Raw genomic sequence first — 23,566 nt, 5'->3', positions numbered from 1 at the left:
CAGGAATTAAAAAAAAAAAAAAAGGACTGAAAAATGGGAAATGGTTCAAAATATGTAACAATATAATTTTCTACATGTAGAAATAAAAGGTTTCTGTGCAAAATTATTTCAAATATTTTAAAAAGTTTTCAAAAAATATTTATATTATTGACATTTAATGACAGTTGATTGGCAAGTCTTTAGTTGTGTCTCATCCACAGCTTTGGAATTCATTCAGTGGGCATGAGTAAGAGTTAACTCTGCTATGTGCTCAGACACTTCCCTACTATTCACAGTAAGATTCCAGCAACTGAGCATTAGAGCCTACAGCATCAATGGAATCACCATGCAGGGACTGACGTTCTGGTTACTACACAGGCAACTTAAGATTTAGAATTATATGCCTGTATTTAGAATTATATGCCTGTAGCTATAGGTTGATTCTCAGACAAACATGCCAAGGTCATAACCACGACAAAAGTGCAGAATCTATTTTTCATTTCGTATCCTTTCACTGTGGCAGTTAAATAATACAAATAAATTAATAAATTGATGCTAAAACCAGCCAAACTAACCTCCTGATACTACACCATAATTTTCCTATTCCTCCCTTTTTCCAATGACTTCTTAACCTCTCCTTCTCTACCTCATCCAAACCACACCTTCCAACATATCCCAAAGTTCTATGTCCCCCAAATAAAGTGAGAACATCTTTCTTATGCAGGCCTCATCCTTCCCATCCAGTTGCTCTAAAAAGTACTCCAGCACTTAATTACCTTAGGCCTGACAGTTCTCAAACAAATTTTGTAATAATGGGTCTACAGGTTACTAAAGGCAATGCTACTATAATGGTAGGCAACTGCATAACTTATTTTTGTTAGAAAATCAAGTTAAAAGCTATTCTTTTTTTAAATAAGCGGTCTAGCTGCTGCATCACAAAGAACATACCTTACACTGAACTGAAAGAGAAAAGTAGTGCCTTATTTCATTAGCAATACATCCTAAAATAATCTGAGCAGACAAAGAAAGGTCAATGAATTAAAATTAAGATGCAAGCAGAAAATGGAAATATTTTTAAACAAGAACAAAGGAAAAACTTTGATGACAAAAATGACAAAAGATAAAACAGATTAAATTCTTCTTATGAGTCTTCTTTTGCCTAACATTTTGAGGGGAAAACCACACGCCGATACATAGTCAAATGAACTTCAGATAAACTCTTTAAAATCCCCCAGAAGATTATGTTCCTCGGGTAGAGACTGAGCCATTTGATTCAATGAAATCATCAAGGTGAAAGCAAGCCATCTACTCCAAGAATATCTTCCTAAGGTTTAGCCTTCATATAAATTTTAATGACTTTACCCTGAAGAGAGCAATGCTCTGAGTAAATGAAACCTGAAGATTAACAATGTCCCTTTTTGTCTTTTACTTCAAAACTTACTATCTGTGGAGGTTGGAGAACCATCTCACAGCAGTAAGACATACACCATTTCATTTATTTCAGTTATTTCATTAACTTCTGACTTTGCATTTATTATTTGGAAAAAAGAAAATCCCTCCTCTTTCTCTCCAACGTTTTAAAAATTCATACAGTCATTACAAAAGTACCTACAGAGAAACAGTGATGGGTATCACACACAAATAGCAATCAAACCTCGAAAGAAAGAGAAGTAGGAAAAAACTCAACATTGGTTTCCTCCTGTCTAATCTAGTTTGTAATGATCTAAGTTGACAGTTACTAAAGTATTCCATAAAATACATATTATTTTGTAATATATAATGCAAGCAATAAAACACAATTAAAAATGTTAGAGAAAGCCTTTGAAAAAAAATAAAAGGAAAAAATTAGGACAACTGGGGCATACACTTCCATAGCCAAGGGAAAGATAAGTAAAAAATTGATTTCCTTCAGACATCATGTTTTGTGTCACCAAAGTATCCATCTGTGCAGCATTCTGCTGTTACAGAGTGGAAAATTGCATATTGGCTTAGGGAATTAAATGAAACAGGATATAAATGGCTGAAATACAGAATACCAACATAAGAAATTAATAATGAATGATGAGGTCATAAATAATCAATATGATGTAGACCAAATGTATGAGGAATATGGGGTGACCGTGACAAGAACTCGAGACACTTTAAAAAAAAAAAAAATCAGACAATTACCAAAAAAGAACTGTCCAAAATGGAATGAAAAAATGTTATGGGAAAATGTGATCAACAACAGGTTCAAAGCCAACTAAAGTGGGAGTCTGCATTCTGAACTTGGAAAAGCTATAAATGAATGCTTAAATTTCATATTTTTGTTTGTAAGCAACTTGGTAACAACTGTACAACAATGTGAAACATGTAAAATCAATAAGATTAGATAATGCATTGACTATAAGACTTTGAATTACCCAAAGCCACCCTGGCCTCATTGTTATGTCTCTGGAAGACACATGAATTAAATCAGTTTATCCAAAGACAGTAATAAATGGCAGAATCTTCTTTTGGGGAAGTTTTGCTTTGCCAGCTGGAAAAAACCCACCAACAGGACTGATCCAGAACTGGTCAACTGACGAAAATCAGGGAGGTGATTCCAAACAGTCACAAGTATGTACTCCTCTTGAGCTTTTATTAAAGTGATATTGGAGGATAAAAATTTATTCTGTCACCTGTTTCATTTCTTCTTCTACATGAGAAGATATAGAGGAGTTAACAGTATTATTAATACATGGAAAAGAATATGAAATACTGAAAGCATCTGTGGTCAGTGGCAAGGGTTCAAGTCCACTCCACATGAAGTGAACTAGCATGGTTCTGGATTTGATCTGCTCAGCCACTGTTTTTCCAAAAATCAATGGTGATACCTGCACGGCAATTTCAAAAAGTTATTTGGGAAAGAAAATAGAAACCTAGGAGGGGTTAGAGAACAATATGTAAGAGAACATAAGCAATTCCCAGTCATTTGCAAAAGCTGTGTTAATTCTGCCAACTATTTCAAACATCACAATAGAAAGCACTGCTCCCAGTTTCTCCGTTGCTTAATATGTTAACTGGTTATAATTTTAGTTGTTTGCACACGCACACAAAGGCAGCAAAGAGGCCTGGCACACCTGGTGATGCTGTTCCAGCTGTATAAATTCAGGGGTTTCACTACGTTAGCATGTACTGCTTGTGCCAACACACAGGAAAGATGATGATCCTCATTATGCTCACGCTTCTATACCTCTTGGATGTCACAGAAACAATACTGTCATATACATAGGGCTCTTCTTTTCGGCACTGAGTTTCTGATACCGCTAACAGTGGTGGCATTGTGAAGCAAGCATTATTCTTCTTCACAAGAGCATGGAAAATATAGTCAGTACTCCAAGTGCTCCTGGAGTTTGGTGGCACATGACATCATTATCAAAGCGCACATTTTCATTCGAGAATTTCATATAAATAGTTCAAAACTTTGTCACAATAAAAAATTGATGAAATTTGTGTTGCAATTATAAGAGAGAAAAATGTGAAGAACTTTAGATGCTTCGATTTCTGTGGATCTGTAAATCTCACATTTCTTCTCTGAAACAGCACATATGTGATTTCTGTTTCCCTGACAGACCTGCAGCTACAATGACTGCTTGAAAAAACCTGTAGCTACATGAAATACACAGTGAAGAGAGCTGTTATGAGATTACAGCCATGTTTTAATTCTGATTCCTATCTAAATTCTTCAGATATTTTTATTTTTATCTTATGTCAACTTATAGCTAACGCACTAATATTAATGATATACTTCCACAGTTGTATCAAACTATGGTTCATTGATACATATCACACATAAGAAAAACTTTTGAACCCCAACTCTGTCACTAACACAGCCTTTATCATATACTGTTAAGGAGAATCTAAAAATCAGTAAACATTAGAATGCTATAGAATCATACCAAACAAAGAGGTCATGGCAAGGAGTCATTTATTACTACAGAACAGAGGACAACTGATACGAAACACAAGCAGAACTGAACACTCTCAGAAAACAGAACTGGGAAAACCTTTACTATACCAAAAAAGTGACTTAACAAAATCACTATGGTAACTATCAATGCATAAAGCAAACCACAGATTTCCAAAAAAACACACAGGTTGAAACTGTACAGATACTCTATTATGTTGCACATAAACCATGACCATTGTGCCAAGATAGCAATTTTCAACCCACAATGTCACCCATTCCTTATGAAGAGTTCCATATTACAAACTTCCTTTGCAAAGTAAAAGTTACAATGAAGCCAGTGGCAGAAAAAAATCCCTTTGACTCCCTTTGCTTCGGTAAAAGGCAGAAAAAAAGTTCGATCGATGGTACCACATATGCATGAAATTACTTTAAATAAAGGTAAGGAGAGCTATGCAGACACCAGATGGCACACTCGTTCAATACAGATCAAAGTGAACAACTTAAATGGTACATATCACTATTATTCAAAATCTATCTCTGAAATAATTATTTAATTTCCCAGAAAGATGACAGTAATAAAAAGGGAATTGTCAGAGAAGAAGAAACAGCAGTAAATCAAAATATGATTATAGGGAGAAACAAGTCAACCATGAAGCCTAATTACACAGAATTACATTTTCTCTTCTTTTTTAGTTGCCATTCTCCTGAGAACTTTAATTTTCTAGAAAAGCAAAACCGTTGCAGCATTCCTGCTGTCAAGCTACACTATCACTGAATCTAACAATTAATTTGAAACTGCCGTTTCAGGCAGAATTTGAGAACTAGCAGGATGGCTTCCTACCCTTTTTAACACTAATTTCCTCCAAATACACATCTGGAGAACTGAAACAGGAGGAGGACAAAAAAGCCAGAAAAACTCAGTTTACAAGGTGTTGCTAAAACAAGTGATTCTTTCCTGGAAAACTGAACTTAACTGTACTTATTTACAGAAGTGACAGATATGCTAGTTACCTTTACTTACAGACATACCAATATTTACACCATTGGAATACCATTTGGAAAATATTTCCATCTCTTCATGCCTTTGCTGCATTAAAAACAAGTGATCTTTCATCCGTGTTTTTTTTTCCTTGTTTTCTTAAAAACCAAACCAATCAACCAACCAAAACAATCTCCAAACCCCAAATAAAACAAAACAACCAAAAAAACCAACCAACCAACCAACAAAACCCAAACCAAAACCCCAGCAAAAAACCAAAACATAACAAAACAAAAACCCCCACAAAAACAGACAAACCCACCCTAAAAACAAAACAAACAAACAAACAAACAAAAAAAACAAAAAAACCAAACCCACAAAACTCTGGTATGCTCAATTCACTTCAAGCATTGTGGAAAAGCTGCATCTTCTCTCCTTTTTATATTTGATCTGAAGCCAAAAGAGTCCTATACTATCACATCTCCGTGTATTTGGCAACCTAAACGAATTAGTTTTTACGTTTGTATTGACATGTCATAGACTCAGTTGAGCTTTTATATTCAGTGATGAAGAAAACAAAGTATTTTACAATGTCCTTTATAATGAAAATCTTAAGTTTCAGAAAGCTGAGTGACTGCTGATTATTTTTTTTCTAGAGCAATAATGTTCAGTTGACTCCAATAATCTTTTAATTTCATTATGTCAAAACCACCATGAATAGTTGCTTTAAAAGGTCTTCCAGGTACTTATTTAGAAGTCATATTTAAATGAGTTGACCAATCATTGGCGATGCTAATTAAAATTATGACTGATAAGTATGGATAACTGGTTTAAAATTATTTGCTGTTTTCATGAAGCACTGATACTTACACTCAAATTGGAACTGATGTTCTGTTTTCCCCTTGTAGGCAACTTTTATCCAAAACTTGAATCTATGACATCACATAATTAAGTTACACGACAGATATTTGGAAACCACTTTGGTAGAAATGCTTCAGTTAAATACAAGATAACAATCCTGTTTTATCTTTAATATACTTGGAAACAAAACAAAACAAAACAAATCACTCTTCTGCTATCTTTTCCTATTTGAAAAAAACAGCAAGAAATACTAAACTGTTCTAAATATCAATATTCATTTGTAAAACAAAAGCAGTACACAAAACAAGCCCCTGTGCTAAAAACAGTTTGCAGGTGCTTTGTCAAGTTTGGGGGTTTTTGTTTCTCTTTTGGATTTTGTGGGGTTTTGTTTGTTTTTGGGGGTTTGTGGTTGTTTGTTGGGTTTTTTAAACTTTTTTTACCTAGATTACAGTCCCTTAGGTTCTCCCATGTTCTGAAGAATGAACAGAATACTGTTGCCTACTAATTCTTTCCCCAAAACACAGACTTTTTTAAACAGAAAAATCACTATCTGTTCATCTGGATTTTATCCAATACACTTACAGAAAAAAGATTTTCAGGTTTTAAATAATAAAACTATGTTTGATATCAGAGTATCAGAAGGTTTTATTTACAGGTCTCAACTATTAAGTTCCCAAAATGCCTTCACAAAATGGATTTCACCTTTATAACACTGGATAGACAGTTGCTTCTCAATAAAAAATGGAATTTCCACTAAAAAAACCAAAACCAAACAACAAAAAAAGAAAAACACACAAAAAAACCCAAACAAAAAACCTAAATAACTCCCTCCCCCAAAAAACCCAACAAATAAACAAAAACAAAAAAACAAACAAACCAACAAAAAAAAAACAAAACCAGAAAACAGTCTATAAAAATGCTCATTAAGAGTACCAAGATCTGACACTATTTATTGATAGATGGAATACTCAACAACACAAGCGTTACTTAACTTTAAAGGATACAGCAAAATCACAGGAAAAAGCATTCCTTACCACCTCTTAGAGCACACAGCTAGCTCCAACTGCACAAAATTGCTTTAGCAGATGTTCATGTATGTATATGACACTTCTTACAGAAACTGTTACACTTCCAGACAACTGCATATACAGCAGGCAAAGCACAGTTTACGAAATTTTAAAAAATTCACTGGAGTGCACTTAAGATAATTTTTTTCGAAGGACAGGATAATCCTTATTTTGCAAAAATATGACACCAGACTAACAAAAATTATTTTAGCAATGACATGCTCAATAAAAAAATAACCTGTGTATTCTTTTTTAATTCAAGGACAGCAAATGAAGTTGACATTTATTAAAATCTGATTTTTTATAATACAGATCACCTCAAAAAGACTCTGAAAACTGGAATATACATAGCTGAGCAGAGCAGAAGCATTAATCTCTCAACTTACTGCTGCAAAACACTATTTGCATCTCTTTAAAGTATTTTCTAAAGAAACAATTATTGTGCATTTTTAATCTTCATTAAAAAAAAATCTAAAAAAAAATTGCACAATTTTGAAAAGACTGTTAAAAAACACATTCAGATTTGTAAGGAAAAAAGTGTTTACAGAACTCTGGTTTATGCAATTAGCTATTGATTGCTATTAGTTATTAGCTAATCTTCAGCTATTAATTTCTCTGAAATTAACTAGCAGCAGAGATAATAATTTGTGATGCTTATACAAGTGTGAAATTGGAATTATAGAGATTACAGATTTTAAAAAACCTAGCTTTAAGAGTTATGCACTGAAATGCATAAACGTAAAAGGTCACTAGATAGGGCTTTAAATACATAAAGCATAAACAATTAATTCAATTCTGTCCACAAATACAGCCATTATACAACAGAACTAAGTATAAAGACCTAATGTCTTGTTCATTTACATTCATTTGTAATTTGTACAGAGCCTGGCTCAGAGTAAAATTATGATGTATTTAAATTTACCCTTGTATATATGGTCTTTCTTAGGAAGTTTAAAGTCAGAAAGGTATCTTCGTAAACTGAAGTTAAAATTTTAATGTACAATATGATAGTTGCTCTTTCCAAAACAATGCAGTCCAAACAGCTGGATCTTCTCTCTGTCCTTCCATTTCTTTGAAACAGTTGCTGTACAGTGCAGAAATAACATCAGCCCATTACAGGACGAGGACAGTCACCTCACAAACAGGGACAGAGACAAGGCAGAGATGTTTAACACTTTCTTTGCCCCTCTCTTCAACACCAATGACAGGCTAAGGGGGTCCCAGTGCTAGAAGACCACAGCTGTGAAAATCATCAACTTCCAGTCGACCTTGAGCTTGTGTGAGATCTGCTGCTCCAGCTGGATCCCTGTAAGTCTATTTGAGCTGATGGGATTCATTACAGAATACTCAAAGAGCTGGCTGATGCCATCACAAGGCCTCTCTCAGTTACATTTGAATTGTTCTGGGAATCTGGAGAGGTCCCAGCTGACTGGAAGCTGGCTAACATTGTCCCAGTTTTCAAGAAGAGCAAGAAGGACGACCCTGACTACAGGCCTGTCATTCTCACTTTGATGACTGGTAAAATTATGAAGAAGGTTGTTCTGGGAGATACTGAAAAACAACTTGAAGGACAAGAAAGTCATCGATCACAGCCAGCATGGCTTCATGAGGGGAAAGTCTGTCTTGTCAAACCTAATTTCCTTAGATTACAGGAAATAGGGTAGCATCAGACTGGCAACTGGTAACTAGTGGGGTTCTGCAAGGCTCCATCTTAGGCCCAATTCTCTTCAACATCTTCATAAACACTTGGACTCAGGACTCTAAGGTATACTAAGTAAGTTTGCCAATGTCAAACAAACCAATGTCAAAAAGTTGACTCTCTTGAAGGCAGAGAGGCCCTGCAGAGGGACCTAGACAAATGAGAGGGATGCACAATCACCAACTGTATCAAGTTTAACAAAGGCAAATGCTAGATTCTGCATCTTGGATGAGCCAACCCTGGGTGTACAGACAGACTGGGAAATAAGAGGCTGGAGAGCAGCGCCATGCTAGGGGTCCTGGTTGATGGCAAGCTGAACACGAGTCAGCAGTGCCCTGGCAGCCAGGAGGGCCAGCCATGTCCTGGGGTGTATCAGGCACAGCATCAACAGTTATTTGAGAGAGGTGATTGTCCTGGTCTGCTCTGCACTGGAGCGACCTCACTTCAAGTGCTAGGCGCAGTTTTGGATGCCACAATATAATAAAGGTATAAAGCTATTAAAGCTATCAAAGGGCATCCAAAGGAGGGTAATGAAGGTGGTAAAGGGCCTTGAAGGGAAGACATTCAAGGAATGGCTCATTCAGCCTGGAGGAGACTGAGGAGAGACCTCAGTGCAGTCTACAACTTCCTCATGAAGGGAAGCAACGGGCAGGCACAGATTCCTTCTCTCTGGCGACCAGTGACAGAACCCAAGGGAATGGCCCGAAGTTGTGTCAGGGAAGGATTAGGTTGGATATTAGGAAAAGGTTCTTCACCCAGAGGATGGCTGGGCACTGCAACAGGTTCCCCAGGGAAGTGGTCACAGCACTAAGTCAGAGAGTTCAAGAAGCTTCTGGACAATGCTCAGGCACATGGTGTGACTCTTAGAGTTGTCCTGTGCAGGGCCAGGAGTTGGACTTTGATGATCCTTGAGGGTTTCTTTCAACTCAGAACATTCTGTGATTCTATGATTCTACATAAATATATTCTGAAATATTTTAAAACTAATAGATGGAAATACTACAGAGTACTCACAAGGTTCTTTTAAACAGCTTATACAGCATTAGGATATAAAATACTGCACTGGCCCACAATTAATGTAGAGAACTGTACAAGGGAGAAGCACTGTCCTGACTCTGACTAACCTGCTTCAGTCTTAGTTCTCTCACACTTCCAAATTACAGGAGGAAACAGCCTCCAGTGTCATGCAGAAGCTTTGAACAGTAGAGTACTTCAATTGTCACGGGTCTCTGGCCATCTGTCTTGATTTTGGCTGGGACAGAGTTCATTTGCTTCTTAGTGGCTGGTATAGTGCTGTGGTTTTTGGATTTACTATGAGTATTCTGAATTGGAAGGGATCCACAGGGATCATGAAGTCCAGTGAATGGCCCATACAGGGATTGAACCCATGACCTTGGCATATTTAGCACGCTACTTTAATCAAGAGAGATAATCTGGCCTCAACAATGCTGATAACACACTGATGTTTTGGCTGTTGCTAAGTTATGCACAGCCAAGTCAAGGACTTTTCAGTGTCTTATATTCTGCTAGGGAAGAACTGCACAAAAAGCTGGGAAGGAGCGTAGCCAGGAGAACTGGCCGAAGGGATATTCCACACCCCAGAACATCATAACAGTATATAAACTGGGGGAGTTACCCACAAGAGGGCCAATCGCTGGAGGGGGGAACAGGCTGGTCAGTGTTTGATGCTCCTCTTTGACAGAGTAGCCCTGTCAACAGGGCAGCAAAGATGTTATCTTGCAAATATGTATGTTGCAGAAAAGTAGAGAACTGGAGAGAACTGAAAGAGAAACTAAAAATTCAAGTAGAGGAACAAAATCTTTCTCAAACTGGTAGCAGTAATTTTTCCACAATGCAATCCCATACAGTGCCAACACAGCAGTCCACTCAAAGTCAGTTAATCTCTACATTACATACCATAATATGTGCAGATATACTATGTTAACATATGAGGTGCCAAATCACTAGTGTAGCACCTGTCTTGCTCATAACAGTGTCACAGCACGACAGGAACACTTCAGAGCAATCAAACTTCTCTCCATTTAGCACAGAAGCTTGGCAGTTGTTACACAGGCCTTAGAATAAACCAATCTTGTCTTCCAAAGGATTTCTGAACAATGCCTTTTCTATCACTCTATCACTCCTTTGTTTATTACTACTATGAATGTCTTTCCTGCAATATTTTGGTTCTCTTTAATCCTCCCAGAATCACGAATCCTCACACCCTAATATCACTGCATTAGGTATAAAAAGAGAGAAGAGAGAGAGAGACAAGAAGAAGGGGAGATGAGATGCAAAGGGTTCAGTAAGCAAAAACACTACATAAGTCTTCTTTCTGGGTGAATAACAGCATGGCAACAGTCAAGTCAACTGACCCAGGCAGCTCTAAGACCCCATGTGTTCCTACACATAAAGAAGAAGGGTACTTTCCCTCAATGAGAAAAAGAAAGAAAAAAAAGTTTCTCAAACTTTAATTTTGGATTACTCACAATCCTAACAATTTAAACTAAATTAATCATTTTGGCTTCAGTCATTGTTAAAGTTCTTCTTAGTCATAGACCAAAAAAGTGAAGCCATTAGGGAAACCAAATCTGTGGCCCAAAATTAAAGCAAACATTTAAGGTTAGATTAGGAAAATACTTGCTTAATCCTATCAGTGTATGCTCAGAAGTATAGTATTTCCTAGTATAATCATAAGAAGCCTGGAAAGTTCTGTGAAGAAAACAAAGTTGTGCTGCATGAGAGTTGAAGTTTGTCTAACCCTAACATGAGAGGGTCTAAACAATCCCTGATATTAAGAAATATATTGAAAGATGAACCAAATATATTGGAAGATGTCCAAAGAGTCATGGGACCACTACTCATGCCCTAAACTGGACCTAAATGCCCTTTGATATTTTTATGTACTTTTTATAGGTGATGTGACACACCACACATGAAAAATCTTGTTTTACAAACAAGCAGGAGAACAAAATTTTACGGAAAAGAGCACAGCAACTAATAAAAAAGTTCTATTTTCAAATTAAAGATGTTAAATATTTCATCAGCACAGAAAGCAAGAGCTTTTGCTTCTCTTCTCAAAAAAACTATCCACCATGACAGTTTAAGAAAACATACGACTAGCAAGACTAAGAAGCCAAGCAAACTGAAATAACAGGGTCTTGTGATAACACAAAATGTGCAGTCAGTCAGCAGATTGCCTGTATATAAGGAAATTACTAACTACAGTTATAACTGGCAATTTGATGTATTAAAATCTAGCCTAGTATGTGTCCTTAGTACTACAGTGAAGAAGAGCTGTAAAGGCAAAGTTTAAGTGCAAACTGAATTTTTCCTTAAGCTTGTAGAGCTCTTCAGTTCAGTAGCGCATTTCCCAGCTTTTTACTTTAGCAAAACTATATATTTAACACAACTAAAAAAGCATTAAACAGAGGAAATGGAATATATAACAAAAACAGAACATCAATCAAACTGAAATCCTGCAATTCAGAATGTCCCCAACATAACTCATCTGAAACCATGTTATTATTATGAATATGAGCCTCATAACAACAACTCCACCATCATTTACCGTGTTTCTGATTGGAATTTTCTTCGGTTCTGTTGGCACATCCTGAGGAACAAATTTCACTGGTTCCTTAATCTGTCTCCTTGATCTTTTGGTCCCATCTGGTAAGGTTTCCATGGCAATATCAGCCTCCATGTCACTGCTACCTGCCTGGTCACACTCTGAGCATTGCCTGCAAAGTGCAAGATTTTGTTTTTAAGACTGTAGTCACAAAAGCAGAAGAAGAAATATATTGAAGTGTTTGAGTTTAAGATAAATTCAAAAGTCAATAAATCAAATGGACACCTCAAGAAGTCCCTCAAATGTACATTTTAAGCAACCAAGCAAAAAACAAGTAAGATGTTCTTATATTCCTGACACTATTTAACTTTGAAAACCAAGATTTTGAAAGTAGGAATTAATCTTCAAGAAAGATGCACCCTATTTCACCATTTTCATTCTACCACATCTGTAATCTATTCATTACTGCAACAGTTTAATCATAGAATTATACAGTGGTTTGGACTGGAAGGGATGTTACAGATCATCTAGTTCCCATCTCCCTGCCATGGGCAGGGACACTTTCACTAAACCACACTGTTAATCTTTACAATGACATGCTGCTGAATTCATTCCGATGACAGCATGCTTTAGTGGCAGGGATTTAGAAGACATGTTTGTTATGAAAATAAATTCTAATATGTATTTTCTAAGGGAACAGCTTTTAAAGCCAAAAAAATAGTTAAGAGACAATTAAAGATATAGAAGATAGAGACATAAATTAACAAACTTTAAACATTGAATTGAAAAAAATCACAATCAGAACTTCAAAAATTAATAGATGCTAAAGTAATGCTACTAACAAGTTCTATAACAGAATTAACAAGACAGGAATTCATCAAGATTTGTTCTTATTTGCAGAAAATCATCTTATGCAAAGTCATACATGTGGATGTACACTAAAAATATGTTAATAAAAACTTAAAAATTATACTCACTGGTAGGAGCCAATTTTGTAATTACTTCTTACATTACACTTCAAACTGAAAAATCTGTAAGTCTTTTCAAATGAATCCCAATTCATTTGAACCACTGTTCTCATATTACAACATGTTTTTCTAATAATATACCAACCAAACAAAATATCAACATTATGTTCTGCTATTGAGTGGCGTTAACAGGGATAAGCACATTAAAGTTATCTAAATGAAGAAGCAAATTTGCTTTGGAAGGAGACAAACAAAAACCACGTACTCAATTATTTGAAGTTAAATGTTAATACACACTTGTGACAAGAAGGCATATCCATCCTGCATAAATGAAAGCACAGATACGTCTGTTGTGTCTGAGCCGATTTCGTCAAATTTACGTGTTTAACAGCAATAGTTCCTCTCCTGTGAACTTTAGTAAGGGCTAATACAATATCAACTCCATCAACTTTCCATGTTTTCTAATTCTTTCAACCTAATCCAAGCAGTATAATCTCAGATATCTCCTGCCTACATCTGAAGACAACAGGAGTCACCATGGTCTGTGAGACAGACTGGTGGCTACCAAGTCAAAATAGAGGGGATCAAATCCTGGACCGAGTAACATGTCAGCGTAACCCTGACTAACTCAAGACCTTTCTCCTTCAACTTTTCCACGTGTAAAATTTAGATAATTGTGGCTACATTGTAATGTTATGAAGATTCATCACATCTTATCTCAAAAGCATTTAAGTCTGCAGTAAAGAGGACACACGCAAGTGCTAATAATACTTGCTAGTCTAGAAAAGCAGAAGTACTACAGGGTAGACTGCAAGATAGATAACAATTTCTCCCCTCTCTCATACAGTGTGGAGGCTTTATTAGTAGCCAAAACGCAAGGAAGTCAATTTATATACTTTCTAAACAGTTTTGGGCCAGCATACAAGTGTATAGTACTCTATTCTTCCTCCTCTTTACAAGCCTCAGTTCACACTCAGTACTTGTTAACATTTCTAGACCTCTTCAGGACACTACAATATAAAACCAATAGAAAAATATAAGGTACATAATGCTACTTTTTACAGTTACATGTTTATATAAATTTGTGTGAATATACACACACAAATATGTATTCACACGCACTTGTAAAGTAAATAAACAAAGGCACACAGATCAAACTACTACTATTTTAAGATTTTATGGAGAAGAGCTCTCCAATGATGTAATAGGAGAGAGAAGCTTTGAATAACAACATTCCCTCAAAATGTTGGGTCTGCTTAGCTACAGGTTACTGATTTCTTTACTTTTATAAGACGCATTGTCTTCAAGCTGTCCAACTCAAAGCTTTAAGGTGATTTTCTGTTTGGTAAGCACCAGAGAGCACAGCCCTCCATACCACTGCAGCATCAGTCATGTCAGTAATTTATGTAATGGAAAGCACAACTGAAAGTACCTACTATGATCTGTTTATGCAGATGTAAGCAGTATTTATAAAAATATTCAAAAATACTGTGATGAGCAGTTCTTCCAAAACATATATTTTCCCAATTATTATGGTGGAAATATGTGTTATGTATAAATTAAAAAATAAGCATTTCACAACTAAAGAGCTGCCTTAAAAATCAAGTTTTTATAAGACAAAAAAATAGTAGTATGGTTATATGACAATATTTGGAGTTGGGAACCCAGTCTCTTGGATCTACCATCCAGCATGTATGATTTAAATAATTCCTGTTCTTTAGCTCTCTGCTATTAAAAGGAAATTACTCAGGTTTTCATCTACATATGTTCAGACAGCTGTACAGAAAATAACCATGCAGATCAGTAAAGTCCTGTAGTTACATTAGTATCCTATTTAAATATAAATAAGGGAAGTATTTTAAATTTGATGTTACTGAGGAAGACAAGAAACATCTCAAAGAAAAGATGAGGTACTTCATGCAAGTTCCTAAATTCCATTTTTATGAACAAGAAAGAGGTGTCACCTGCTCTGAAACAGATGGTGCAAGTGTCACAGCAATCAAAATTAGGAAAAGCTATGTCTAGAAAAGAAAAGCAAAATCACACTATGACGGGGGTGGAGGTCCTTGTTTTGTGAGTCACAGGACAAAACTTCACGAATACAACAAAGGTAAGGGGGAAAAATGAAAGTTATAAACATGAACTTACAGTCAACCTCTTGATTTACTGGAATAGCCTCTATTATCACAGTCGACCATATCTCATCAACCTTATTATAAAGCAGACAAGCTTCAACTACAAAGCAGTTTGGTTGGTGGCTCCCACAGGACCACAGAAAAGCTATTACAGACACACACTCCTCTTGACTTGGAAACACACACTCCTCTTGACTTGGAAACAATCTCCTTTCATCTCCTATTATAGTTTATTTCAACATGGTTCTTGAATTTAAAGAACTTTTTTCCTATTCTGTTGTTTAATCCCAATATATTGATAGAAAGCAGTCATATGACTTCTTTTTGGCTATGCTACAGTCATGCTCACTTAATTTCATCTCTTCAAGGACAAGCAGTAAACAGAGAACCTGCCACCGCAGGTCTTTACAGCCTTTACAACTCTTCCAACAATCTTCAACTACCTCTAAATTATCAAGCATTGCCATGCACCATAAACAAATTAACAGGAGAAATTGTGCCAAGGATTCAACTTTTTCTACACAGGTTTTGTTTTGCTTTGCTTTGAGTCTGCACTTACCTACTCTAGACTCACTGAGAAAATCAGTAGTAAGCAAAAATATGTCTACTTCTAAAATGTGCCTATTGCTAAAATTACTGGAAGTGTTTGTTCCATCAAGAAATCCCAGTATTGATTTGAAACTTTTTAATCATACAGGAAGTCTCTGATTAAGCACTAACAACCTACAGAAGAAAGGAGGTGTGATTTTGTTGTGTTTTCAATCTAACTTGGTACAAGAATGAATGGTACCAGAGACAACTTCCCATCTCACAAACATCAACTCACTAGCAATGAGTTGGGAAAAGAGTAAATTTAAATCTTCTGTGATTAGCGAATACACTACAATGCTTCCAGAAAACAGTTCTGTCCATGGCGTTTAGAAAGGAAAACTGTACAGTTACTTAGAGTGTGGCTTGTTTTTAATTAGGAAGAAACAGGTCCCACAGACATACTCTGTGACAAATCACTTCTTGCCATGTTTACAAAGACTTGAACCATTGTGAACTTGAGAAACATGGACCACAGCTTTAAGATGATACCTACGCTCTATAAATTATACATGTTGAATGATGTACTGGAGGTGGTAGGGGCTGCTTTTATTTGGAGATAAAAGACAGTATATATGAATCAAATAAAGTTTGCCAAAGAGCTTCTTACAGACAGTAAAGGTACTCCAAATCATTGCCATTTGCAATGATCCAAACATCCTTCAATTAGGAAAAGTGACAAATACATTCAAATGCATATGTTAGATGCAACATCACATTGCTCATGCTTATAAAAGTTAGTAATTTTATATTATTTTCTAATGACTCAGATGAAAAAACATTCAAGATGTGCTGGATCAGTACTGAATGAGTGAGGTCACGAATATGAAGGAATGTCCAGATAATGAATGTGTGTTCATGGGAGTACTACTGGTCAAGAACAGTACAGCTCATTCTGTACTGTGGCAAATACTCCCCACAGCAGTCACCACTGTAATAGCTTGGCCTTCCAACAAAAATAAAAGCCATCAAGCTTAATATAATGGTTAGTTGCTGTTCGTTCATCTCAGTCTCCAGCATTTCATATGCTACCAGAAGTTATCATTGTTTTTCAGCAATCTCATTTCAACAGAAAGAGCTAATCTCTGTTGGTAGCTGCCAAGTATTTTCTTAATGAAAATGTCAATATTTCCCAATTAGATTTTGATTCATTGTAGTGCCTGTCAACACTTGTGTATTGCTTTCATACCAGTTAAGATCACTCTCTACTAGGAAAATGCACAATTCGCAGTCCATCCAGAATGGTCAGGACCATAAAAACACACAAGTTGTCAACAAGAATGATAAGACTTACTATTATGATAACATGAAATCAAAATAATATTCTAGTGTTTAATCAACAAGATTTCTAAGAAATTGAAAATTCCCGATTTTTACATTGGTAAAGTATATGACTCTAATCATCAAACCTTTTGGAAGGGCTAAAGTTACTAATTATGTGTAAATTATTAGCAGTGATAATGGAACAGGAAAAAAAAAGGAAACAATTACTTTTAACTTTTTTCTACTTACTATTTTAAAAGAGAACTAATGTTTTTAAACATTCTTAAATAAAGTCTTCCAACCTGCCTAGTATTTTAAGGAATTTCCCACTATACCAATTTTTTTTATATTTTGCTAAGTTCCCATTATATCCCATACAAATATGTGAAAAGTGCATGGCCCCCATCTAAAAAAAAATTGCACTTGTCTTCATATCTTAATCAAAAGATAAAAATTGTATTCAAAACAGTGGGGGGGGGAACAACCTACTGAACTCAAACTTAGATTAAGGGTCTGTTCTATATGCTCTCCACTGATCCTGAAAAGAATATATAAAGGCATGTTCAATGATGAAAGGAATGCAATCAATGCAGCTCAATTTTTCTGCTATCATCTCACACTTCAGAATATGCCTTAGCTAATTAGAAGTAAAAGCCAAGTTTGTGATCTGAGATATAATTGAAGCATGAAATTCACAACAAAGATAAGTTAGAGCTTCGAAATGAAAGAGCTTTACTGCCTAACCTGACCTATGCTGCCTTTAACACCTACTGAGAATTATAGTCTTACATCTTTTGGACTGATAGCTTTAAGTGAGCCTTTTCAACTCTGTTGAAAAGCAGAACAAAAATCAAACCTCCCGTGCAAACGCCGAAGCTATCTAAAAAATTTAAAAAAAAAAAAAGGCATCCACGTAAAATAACTATTTGATAAATTTGACCAAAGAGATGGAAAGTCCAAAATCACACACTACAATAAATAATTAAAGGAAAAATAATTTCAGAAAAATGTTAATGATGGTGAAAATCTTTCTGAGATTTTCATCTTTTAAATGAAATCTCTATTAATTTACTAAGCAAATTTACTGAGGTACATCCAGGTTTTGTCGCATTAAGATATTCAAAAAGAGAGGCCTCCCATTACATATACTGACCATCTTGTTCTGCACATAATCTTCAAAACTAACCAGACAGCTTAAGTAAATGTTTTATGCAAGTTTTTAAAAAATAATAAAAAAAAAGTAAGAGATATATGAAGAAAAACAGAAATCAAGTTTTTTCTATTAAAATAGTTTTACTGTATTTTTAGAAGGAATTCTTATACTGATTTGGTACCTTAATGTTCAAACAAGGTGAGGAATGACTCCTGGAGATGCTGTACACTAACTTCTTGCCAGCTAAAAAACTGCTTCTGAATAACTGCTTCTAACACATTTCAGAGCAGTTTCAAGATGCAGAATGCTAACACTACACAGCAGCAATCTAATTTTATGACAGTTTTGAAATCAACACCTTTGCCATCTTATCGTTTCTCCATTGTACCACTTAGCTTTTGTTCTGCTCCACTGGCACAGAAAGAACTTTAATTCATGGAAATGTAACTGCAACAAGTACAGTTATGTACATGCTTCTGCCATTGCACATTCGAGTCACAGAGACAGCAGGAAATCCAACATTTCCCATATTGCAACAAGTTTATTTTAAAATATTTACAAGTATTTTCCTGAAGATCTGGACAATGTTGCATATCTGGGTCCTAAGATAAACAGAAAACCAAGTCTTTCATTTACTGAAAGTAGCCTATAGTTTCCTACCGCTATTATATTGCAGCATTAAAAATCACAAACAAACTCAAAAGCCAAGAAAATTACAGCTACAGCCTATTTCTACAGAGTGGCCAATAATGAGAAAATCTTTACTTTTTTTTTTTTAACTTTTTTTTTATAACCTGAAAATAAAACAATTCAGTTCAGACTGCATTAAAGCAATGTCTAAACCACTTAGAATTTGCAAGTCTATTCACATTTACATCCTACTTTAAGTACAGAGATAGCACAAGACAACTCATCAGCTGCATTCTTACCAGTAACTGTTCTTGGTCTTCCTTGGCATCCTTGTAAGAGGTGGATCCAGGCAACCAAGATGATAATGGAGTTTACAAGTGTCACACAGTAGCAATAGGTGTTGATCATGGTTCTTCTTGCAAATCCCACAACTTTTAATGTAGACAGCAGAAAAGCATTACAATTACACTTGAAATCACGAAGAACAAACGATACACCCCAGTACATTTCCCAGTTTCAATACAAATATGTGGCAACTTCAATTTGAAAGCATCTTTTAAATGCATAATTATTTTTTGGAGTAATTATGGAGAAATTTTTGAGAGTTTTATAAGGAGCTTCTACTTATATACAATAAAGCATAAAAGGCACCTAACAGAGTTAACAAAAGAAATGGCTTTAAGTTTAAATTTTTGAGGACTTCTAAAAATAAGTAATCACTCAATACTTCAACAAAATGTACCAGCGGCAAATGGAAAAAACTTCATCAAAAACTTAAGCATCAAATGCTTAAACATAAAATTATGCTGCTATTATCAGTCGTAACAATCATATGCTTATTCAGGTAACCATCCTGAAACAGGTCTGTGCTGCTGTTATGCTGGGCAATGTAACAACTCATAGCAAATTACATTTCCTTTCTATTGTTATTTTACTGGAACTGAAATTTTACTTACTTTGAAAAGATCAGGTATTCACTGATTGCAATATAACATGGGAGAAACTAAATGATTGGATTTGAATGAAACAGAACTAGTAAAGCATGACTCTTATTATTTGTGTACATATCTAAATTGCCAAATCCTCAGCCCGCTGCCATATTCCTAAGATTTCTACCTCTCACAGCACTAAAATTAACTTTTGCTTATGTAAATCATCTTCATTTAGCCTTCTAGCTGGGCAAGACACCACTTGCTGTGGTTGGAGGCCTGGCTGCTGCTCCCTAGATAAGGATAGACCACGTCACTTCTCAGCTGTGGCGAGAAAATAAGATCCAAGACAACATGTACTTTGCACAGTCATGCTCTGGAATCCTAGTATACACCATTAGGCTTAATAAAAACCCAGTCAATAGCTTCACAGCTTATGGAGAAGGGGAAAAGTTGGAACAATGACAGAGTAAGTGAACACATTTCATATTCTTGGGAATTAATAAAAATAGAAGTCCGGCAATTTAGTATGAGCAAAAAGTAAAAATTCTTATATGACAAGTGTTTTATGCACCCAGTCACTGTGACTAAACAGCATGATCACTGTTCACAAAATCATCCACTTAGATGATTGCATTCAAAAAACAAGATGAACAGTTAATTTTCACATCACAGAAAATAAGGACCTTTCTATTTCACATGCAAAGAGTTACCTTTGCCATTGAAGCACTGCCATCAAATTAGCAAAAACACCCAAATCTTACTCATGTATGCTAGGGTGAAGAATTGACCACTACTCAACTTAGCATTCAAAAGTAAGAAAAATGTATAGACAACTTTAAAGCATTTTGTCAATTAAAACCTGAAGCAAACAATTTTCTCTGAACACCTTTCTGAAAGTAACTTTCTATTCAGTCAAGATTTAATTACTTGCCTATAAAGTACGGCCGGAAGTGTAGATGTCTTCTGTGCTCCTCCTTCCTTTTTACTTGGTTTCCTTTCTTTAGGAGCCCGTAAAATTGCTGGTATGTTCAATTTCTATTGGATTTGAAGAAATACAGTACACATGAGTCTCGACACTTTAAAAGAACACCACTCCAATCTCAATGCATGAAGGACAAATAAAATGAGTGGGAAATTGCTTAACTAGCTATTTTACAGACAAGAGCAACTACACATTTATCCCAGTATGATTTTGTAATATAAAGTAATCTTATATTCATTTTTTCAATTAAAAAAAAAATCACACAGAAAGACTAGCTTTTAGAATTTTTCTTCAAGCTTCCAATAGAGGGATGGACAAGGATTCATTTGTCTAAGCAACTGAAACAAGCAAAGGCAAATTCACAAATCTGACAGAATACTGAGGCAGTTTATTTTCCGCAGCATTGCAGCTACACTGGTGCTCGATAGGTTAATTAGAAAAATTATCTTATTGGACCAAGCCCTCCACAAAGCAGACGAGACTCTCTTCGGATTTCTACTAATCTGCAGTATGCTGGCTTCTCAGACAGCAACCATCTATCAAAGTCATTTCTCAGCAGTCTCATGGGTCTGCATCTGTTCAACCAACTGGAAAAAAAATGTCATGCAAGCTGTGTAAATGAATTCTGCTCAACTCTTCTTCTTTTTTTTTTTTTTTGATTTATTAACATTTGCATTAGGAAATATATTTCTAAATACTTAAAGGAGGAAAAAATATCCTTCGTTCAAAAGATACATTATGTGAGAATTCATCTATGCAAGTAGAAGAGATGGGCAGACAAATAGAACTAGAAAAAGCTTGCATATCTTTGGAACTACTACTGCATAAATAAAGTGTAAGGTTCATTTTCTGAACAGCAGCACAAACTCAGTACTACCAAAGGGCACAACAAAATTGTGACCTAATTATATGACTGCATTTTCACAATAAGCAGTTTCTTCAATCTTAAATCATAATTGGAAATTATTTCAATCTCCCTCTCACACGCAAAACGACACTGCCTTTTAATACCTCTGACATAAAACATATTTGAAAACACTGCAAGAATCTACACTTCTCTTTTTTCCCGTATCAGTGAGAACAAAGATAATCGCTGGCAACAGGAAGTAATCCAAATCTTCTACTGTCCTAGATATTTATATTCATTTCATCAAAATATTCTGCTCTGTCCAGTTGCACACCATCACTGCATTTAAAAGGATTTATGTCTTACAAAAGCCATAAAGAGTTAACATATTATTTGAAGCCTACAGTAACTAAAGACAATACAGATAAGAAACCAGTAGGATTAACCCAACATTTCATGTTAAGGTTCATCACAAATGACAGGTCAATCACTTCCACCAAATGAAAGAATTTTGCAAACAAGAACACTATTACAGCAACAAAATTAAGCTATGGGTTCCCAGTAGGTGGTTTGCAGAAGGCTAGGTACTTCAATCAGAAAGCATTATCCCCAGAGTAAAGCCTGGGTCTGATCAAATCAAATCAATTTATTCGGCCATAGAAATGACAGACAGAAACAAAAAGGGCTATTCTTGGAAAACTAGTTCTGCCTTCTTCTGTAAAGTGGAGGGGCAGGGACGGGGACGACCAACCAACCTGTCCAATGATTCTACCCAAAAGAGCCCAAATGCCTTGCCCTTCATTTCGCAGTTTTCCATTCATATTTTGTAGCTCTTCCAAGGACTCACACAGCTGAAAAGTTACAGAAAAAAAAAACAGGAATAAAAATTTATTAAGAGTTATTTAATAAAATTTATTCAACCTCTTACTTATCTGGGGTGCATTAGTTTACTCTGGGATTAAAAAAAAAACAATGAAACTCATATCAATATAGCTGAGATCAGTGCAACCATTCAGTAATACAACAGAACTAAATCAAAAACCGGGGCAGCCACTTGTTTTGTAAAGATCTGAAACATTTCAGCATGCAAATAAGGTTTCATAAAGTCAAGTAGAGAGCAAAACTAAAATACAGCAACATCTTGTATATGTTGTCCACACTACTTAAGCAGTAAGATTATAACAAGCAAACATATAAACTGATTAAAACTGTGTCTTGCCATATTAAAGAACACCCACTCACACTCACAGAAAGAGATAAAATGTATTAAGGGACACAAGCAAAAAGAAAGTTTTTTTTCCTTCTGTAAGTAACTGTTAGTTGCCACCCAGAAGCCCCATGCACAATGTTAAAAAACTCCATGTGCAATTTCCTTTGCCTTTATCATCTTTGCATAGTTCACAAGGATCTCCTGCTACATTTTCCATATGTTCTCATTTAAAACACACAATTTAAGAATTAGAAGCTACACCATTTTTTGTCATCATTAACCATCACTTGATAGGTTGCTGAATTCAGCAAGAATTGCAGCATGTCATCTGTCAAAAAAATTACAGTATTTCTATGTTTCAAAATATTTAAATATTTAAAAAAATTATTATTTAGTAAAAAAGCACAACATTCTTTTTTAACCATGATGATGAATCAAAAATTACATTAGCAACATTTTGGGGGAGCAATGCAATAATTTATGGACCACAAATTTGTTATACTCAAAACAAACATGCAGAGGACACTATGGGTGTGTGAATACTGATTATTTCCACCCAAAAAATTAGTCAAGTCATTAAATCTAGGATGAACACAACTGGAGTTGGAGCTGACATAAATAAATAACACTCGAAGTACCCTAGATTGCCAGTTATCAAGTAGGGCTCCAAGCAAAGAACCAAGCAGGTTCAAAAAGAACCTCAAATTAGACAAGTAAAACAAACAAAAAAGAGAGGGAGAGAAAGAGAGGGAGAGAAAGAGAGGGAGAGAAAGA

At 35.4% G+C, this 23,566-nt stretch overlaps 1 protein-coding gene across 4 annotated transcripts in view; it reads right to left on the bottom strand.

Annotated features, from left to right (window-relative positions):
* PHF14 (PHD finger protein 14) overlaps nucleotides 1–23,566 on the bottom strand; it is a 164,176-nt gene that overhangs the window by 95,188 nt on the left and 45,422 nt on the right. For all 4 annotated transcript variants that reach the window (XM_027684660.1, XM_027684659.1, XM_027684661.1 and 1 more), the window contains exons 11-14: nucleotides 22,338–22,433; nucleotides 20,685–20,788; nucleotides 19,121–19,252; nucleotides 12,088–12,256 (exon numbers count right to left, since the gene is read on the bottom strand). In XM_027684660.1, the coding sequence (XP_027540461.1) occupies nucleotides 12,088–12,256; nucleotides 19,121–19,252; nucleotides 20,685–20,788; nucleotides 22,338–22,433 (501 nt within the window). The remainder of the gene's footprint in view (nucleotides 1–12,087; nucleotides 12,257–19,120; nucleotides 19,253–20,684; nucleotides 20,789–22,337; nucleotides 22,434–23,566) is intronic.

Source organism: Neopelma chrysocephalum, unplaced genomic scaffold (genome assembly GCF_003984885.1).
Source record: "Neopelma chrysocephalum unplaced genomic scaffold, ASM398488v2 Primary Assembly neopelma1_67, whole genome shotgun sequence".
NCBI classification, from domain to species: domain Eukaryota; kingdom Metazoa; phylum Chordata; class Aves; order Passeriformes; family Pipridae; genus Neopelma; species Neopelma chrysocephalum.
Note: the sequence above shows the minus strand (reverse complement) of the source record. Positions and strands in the feature narration are given on the sequence as shown.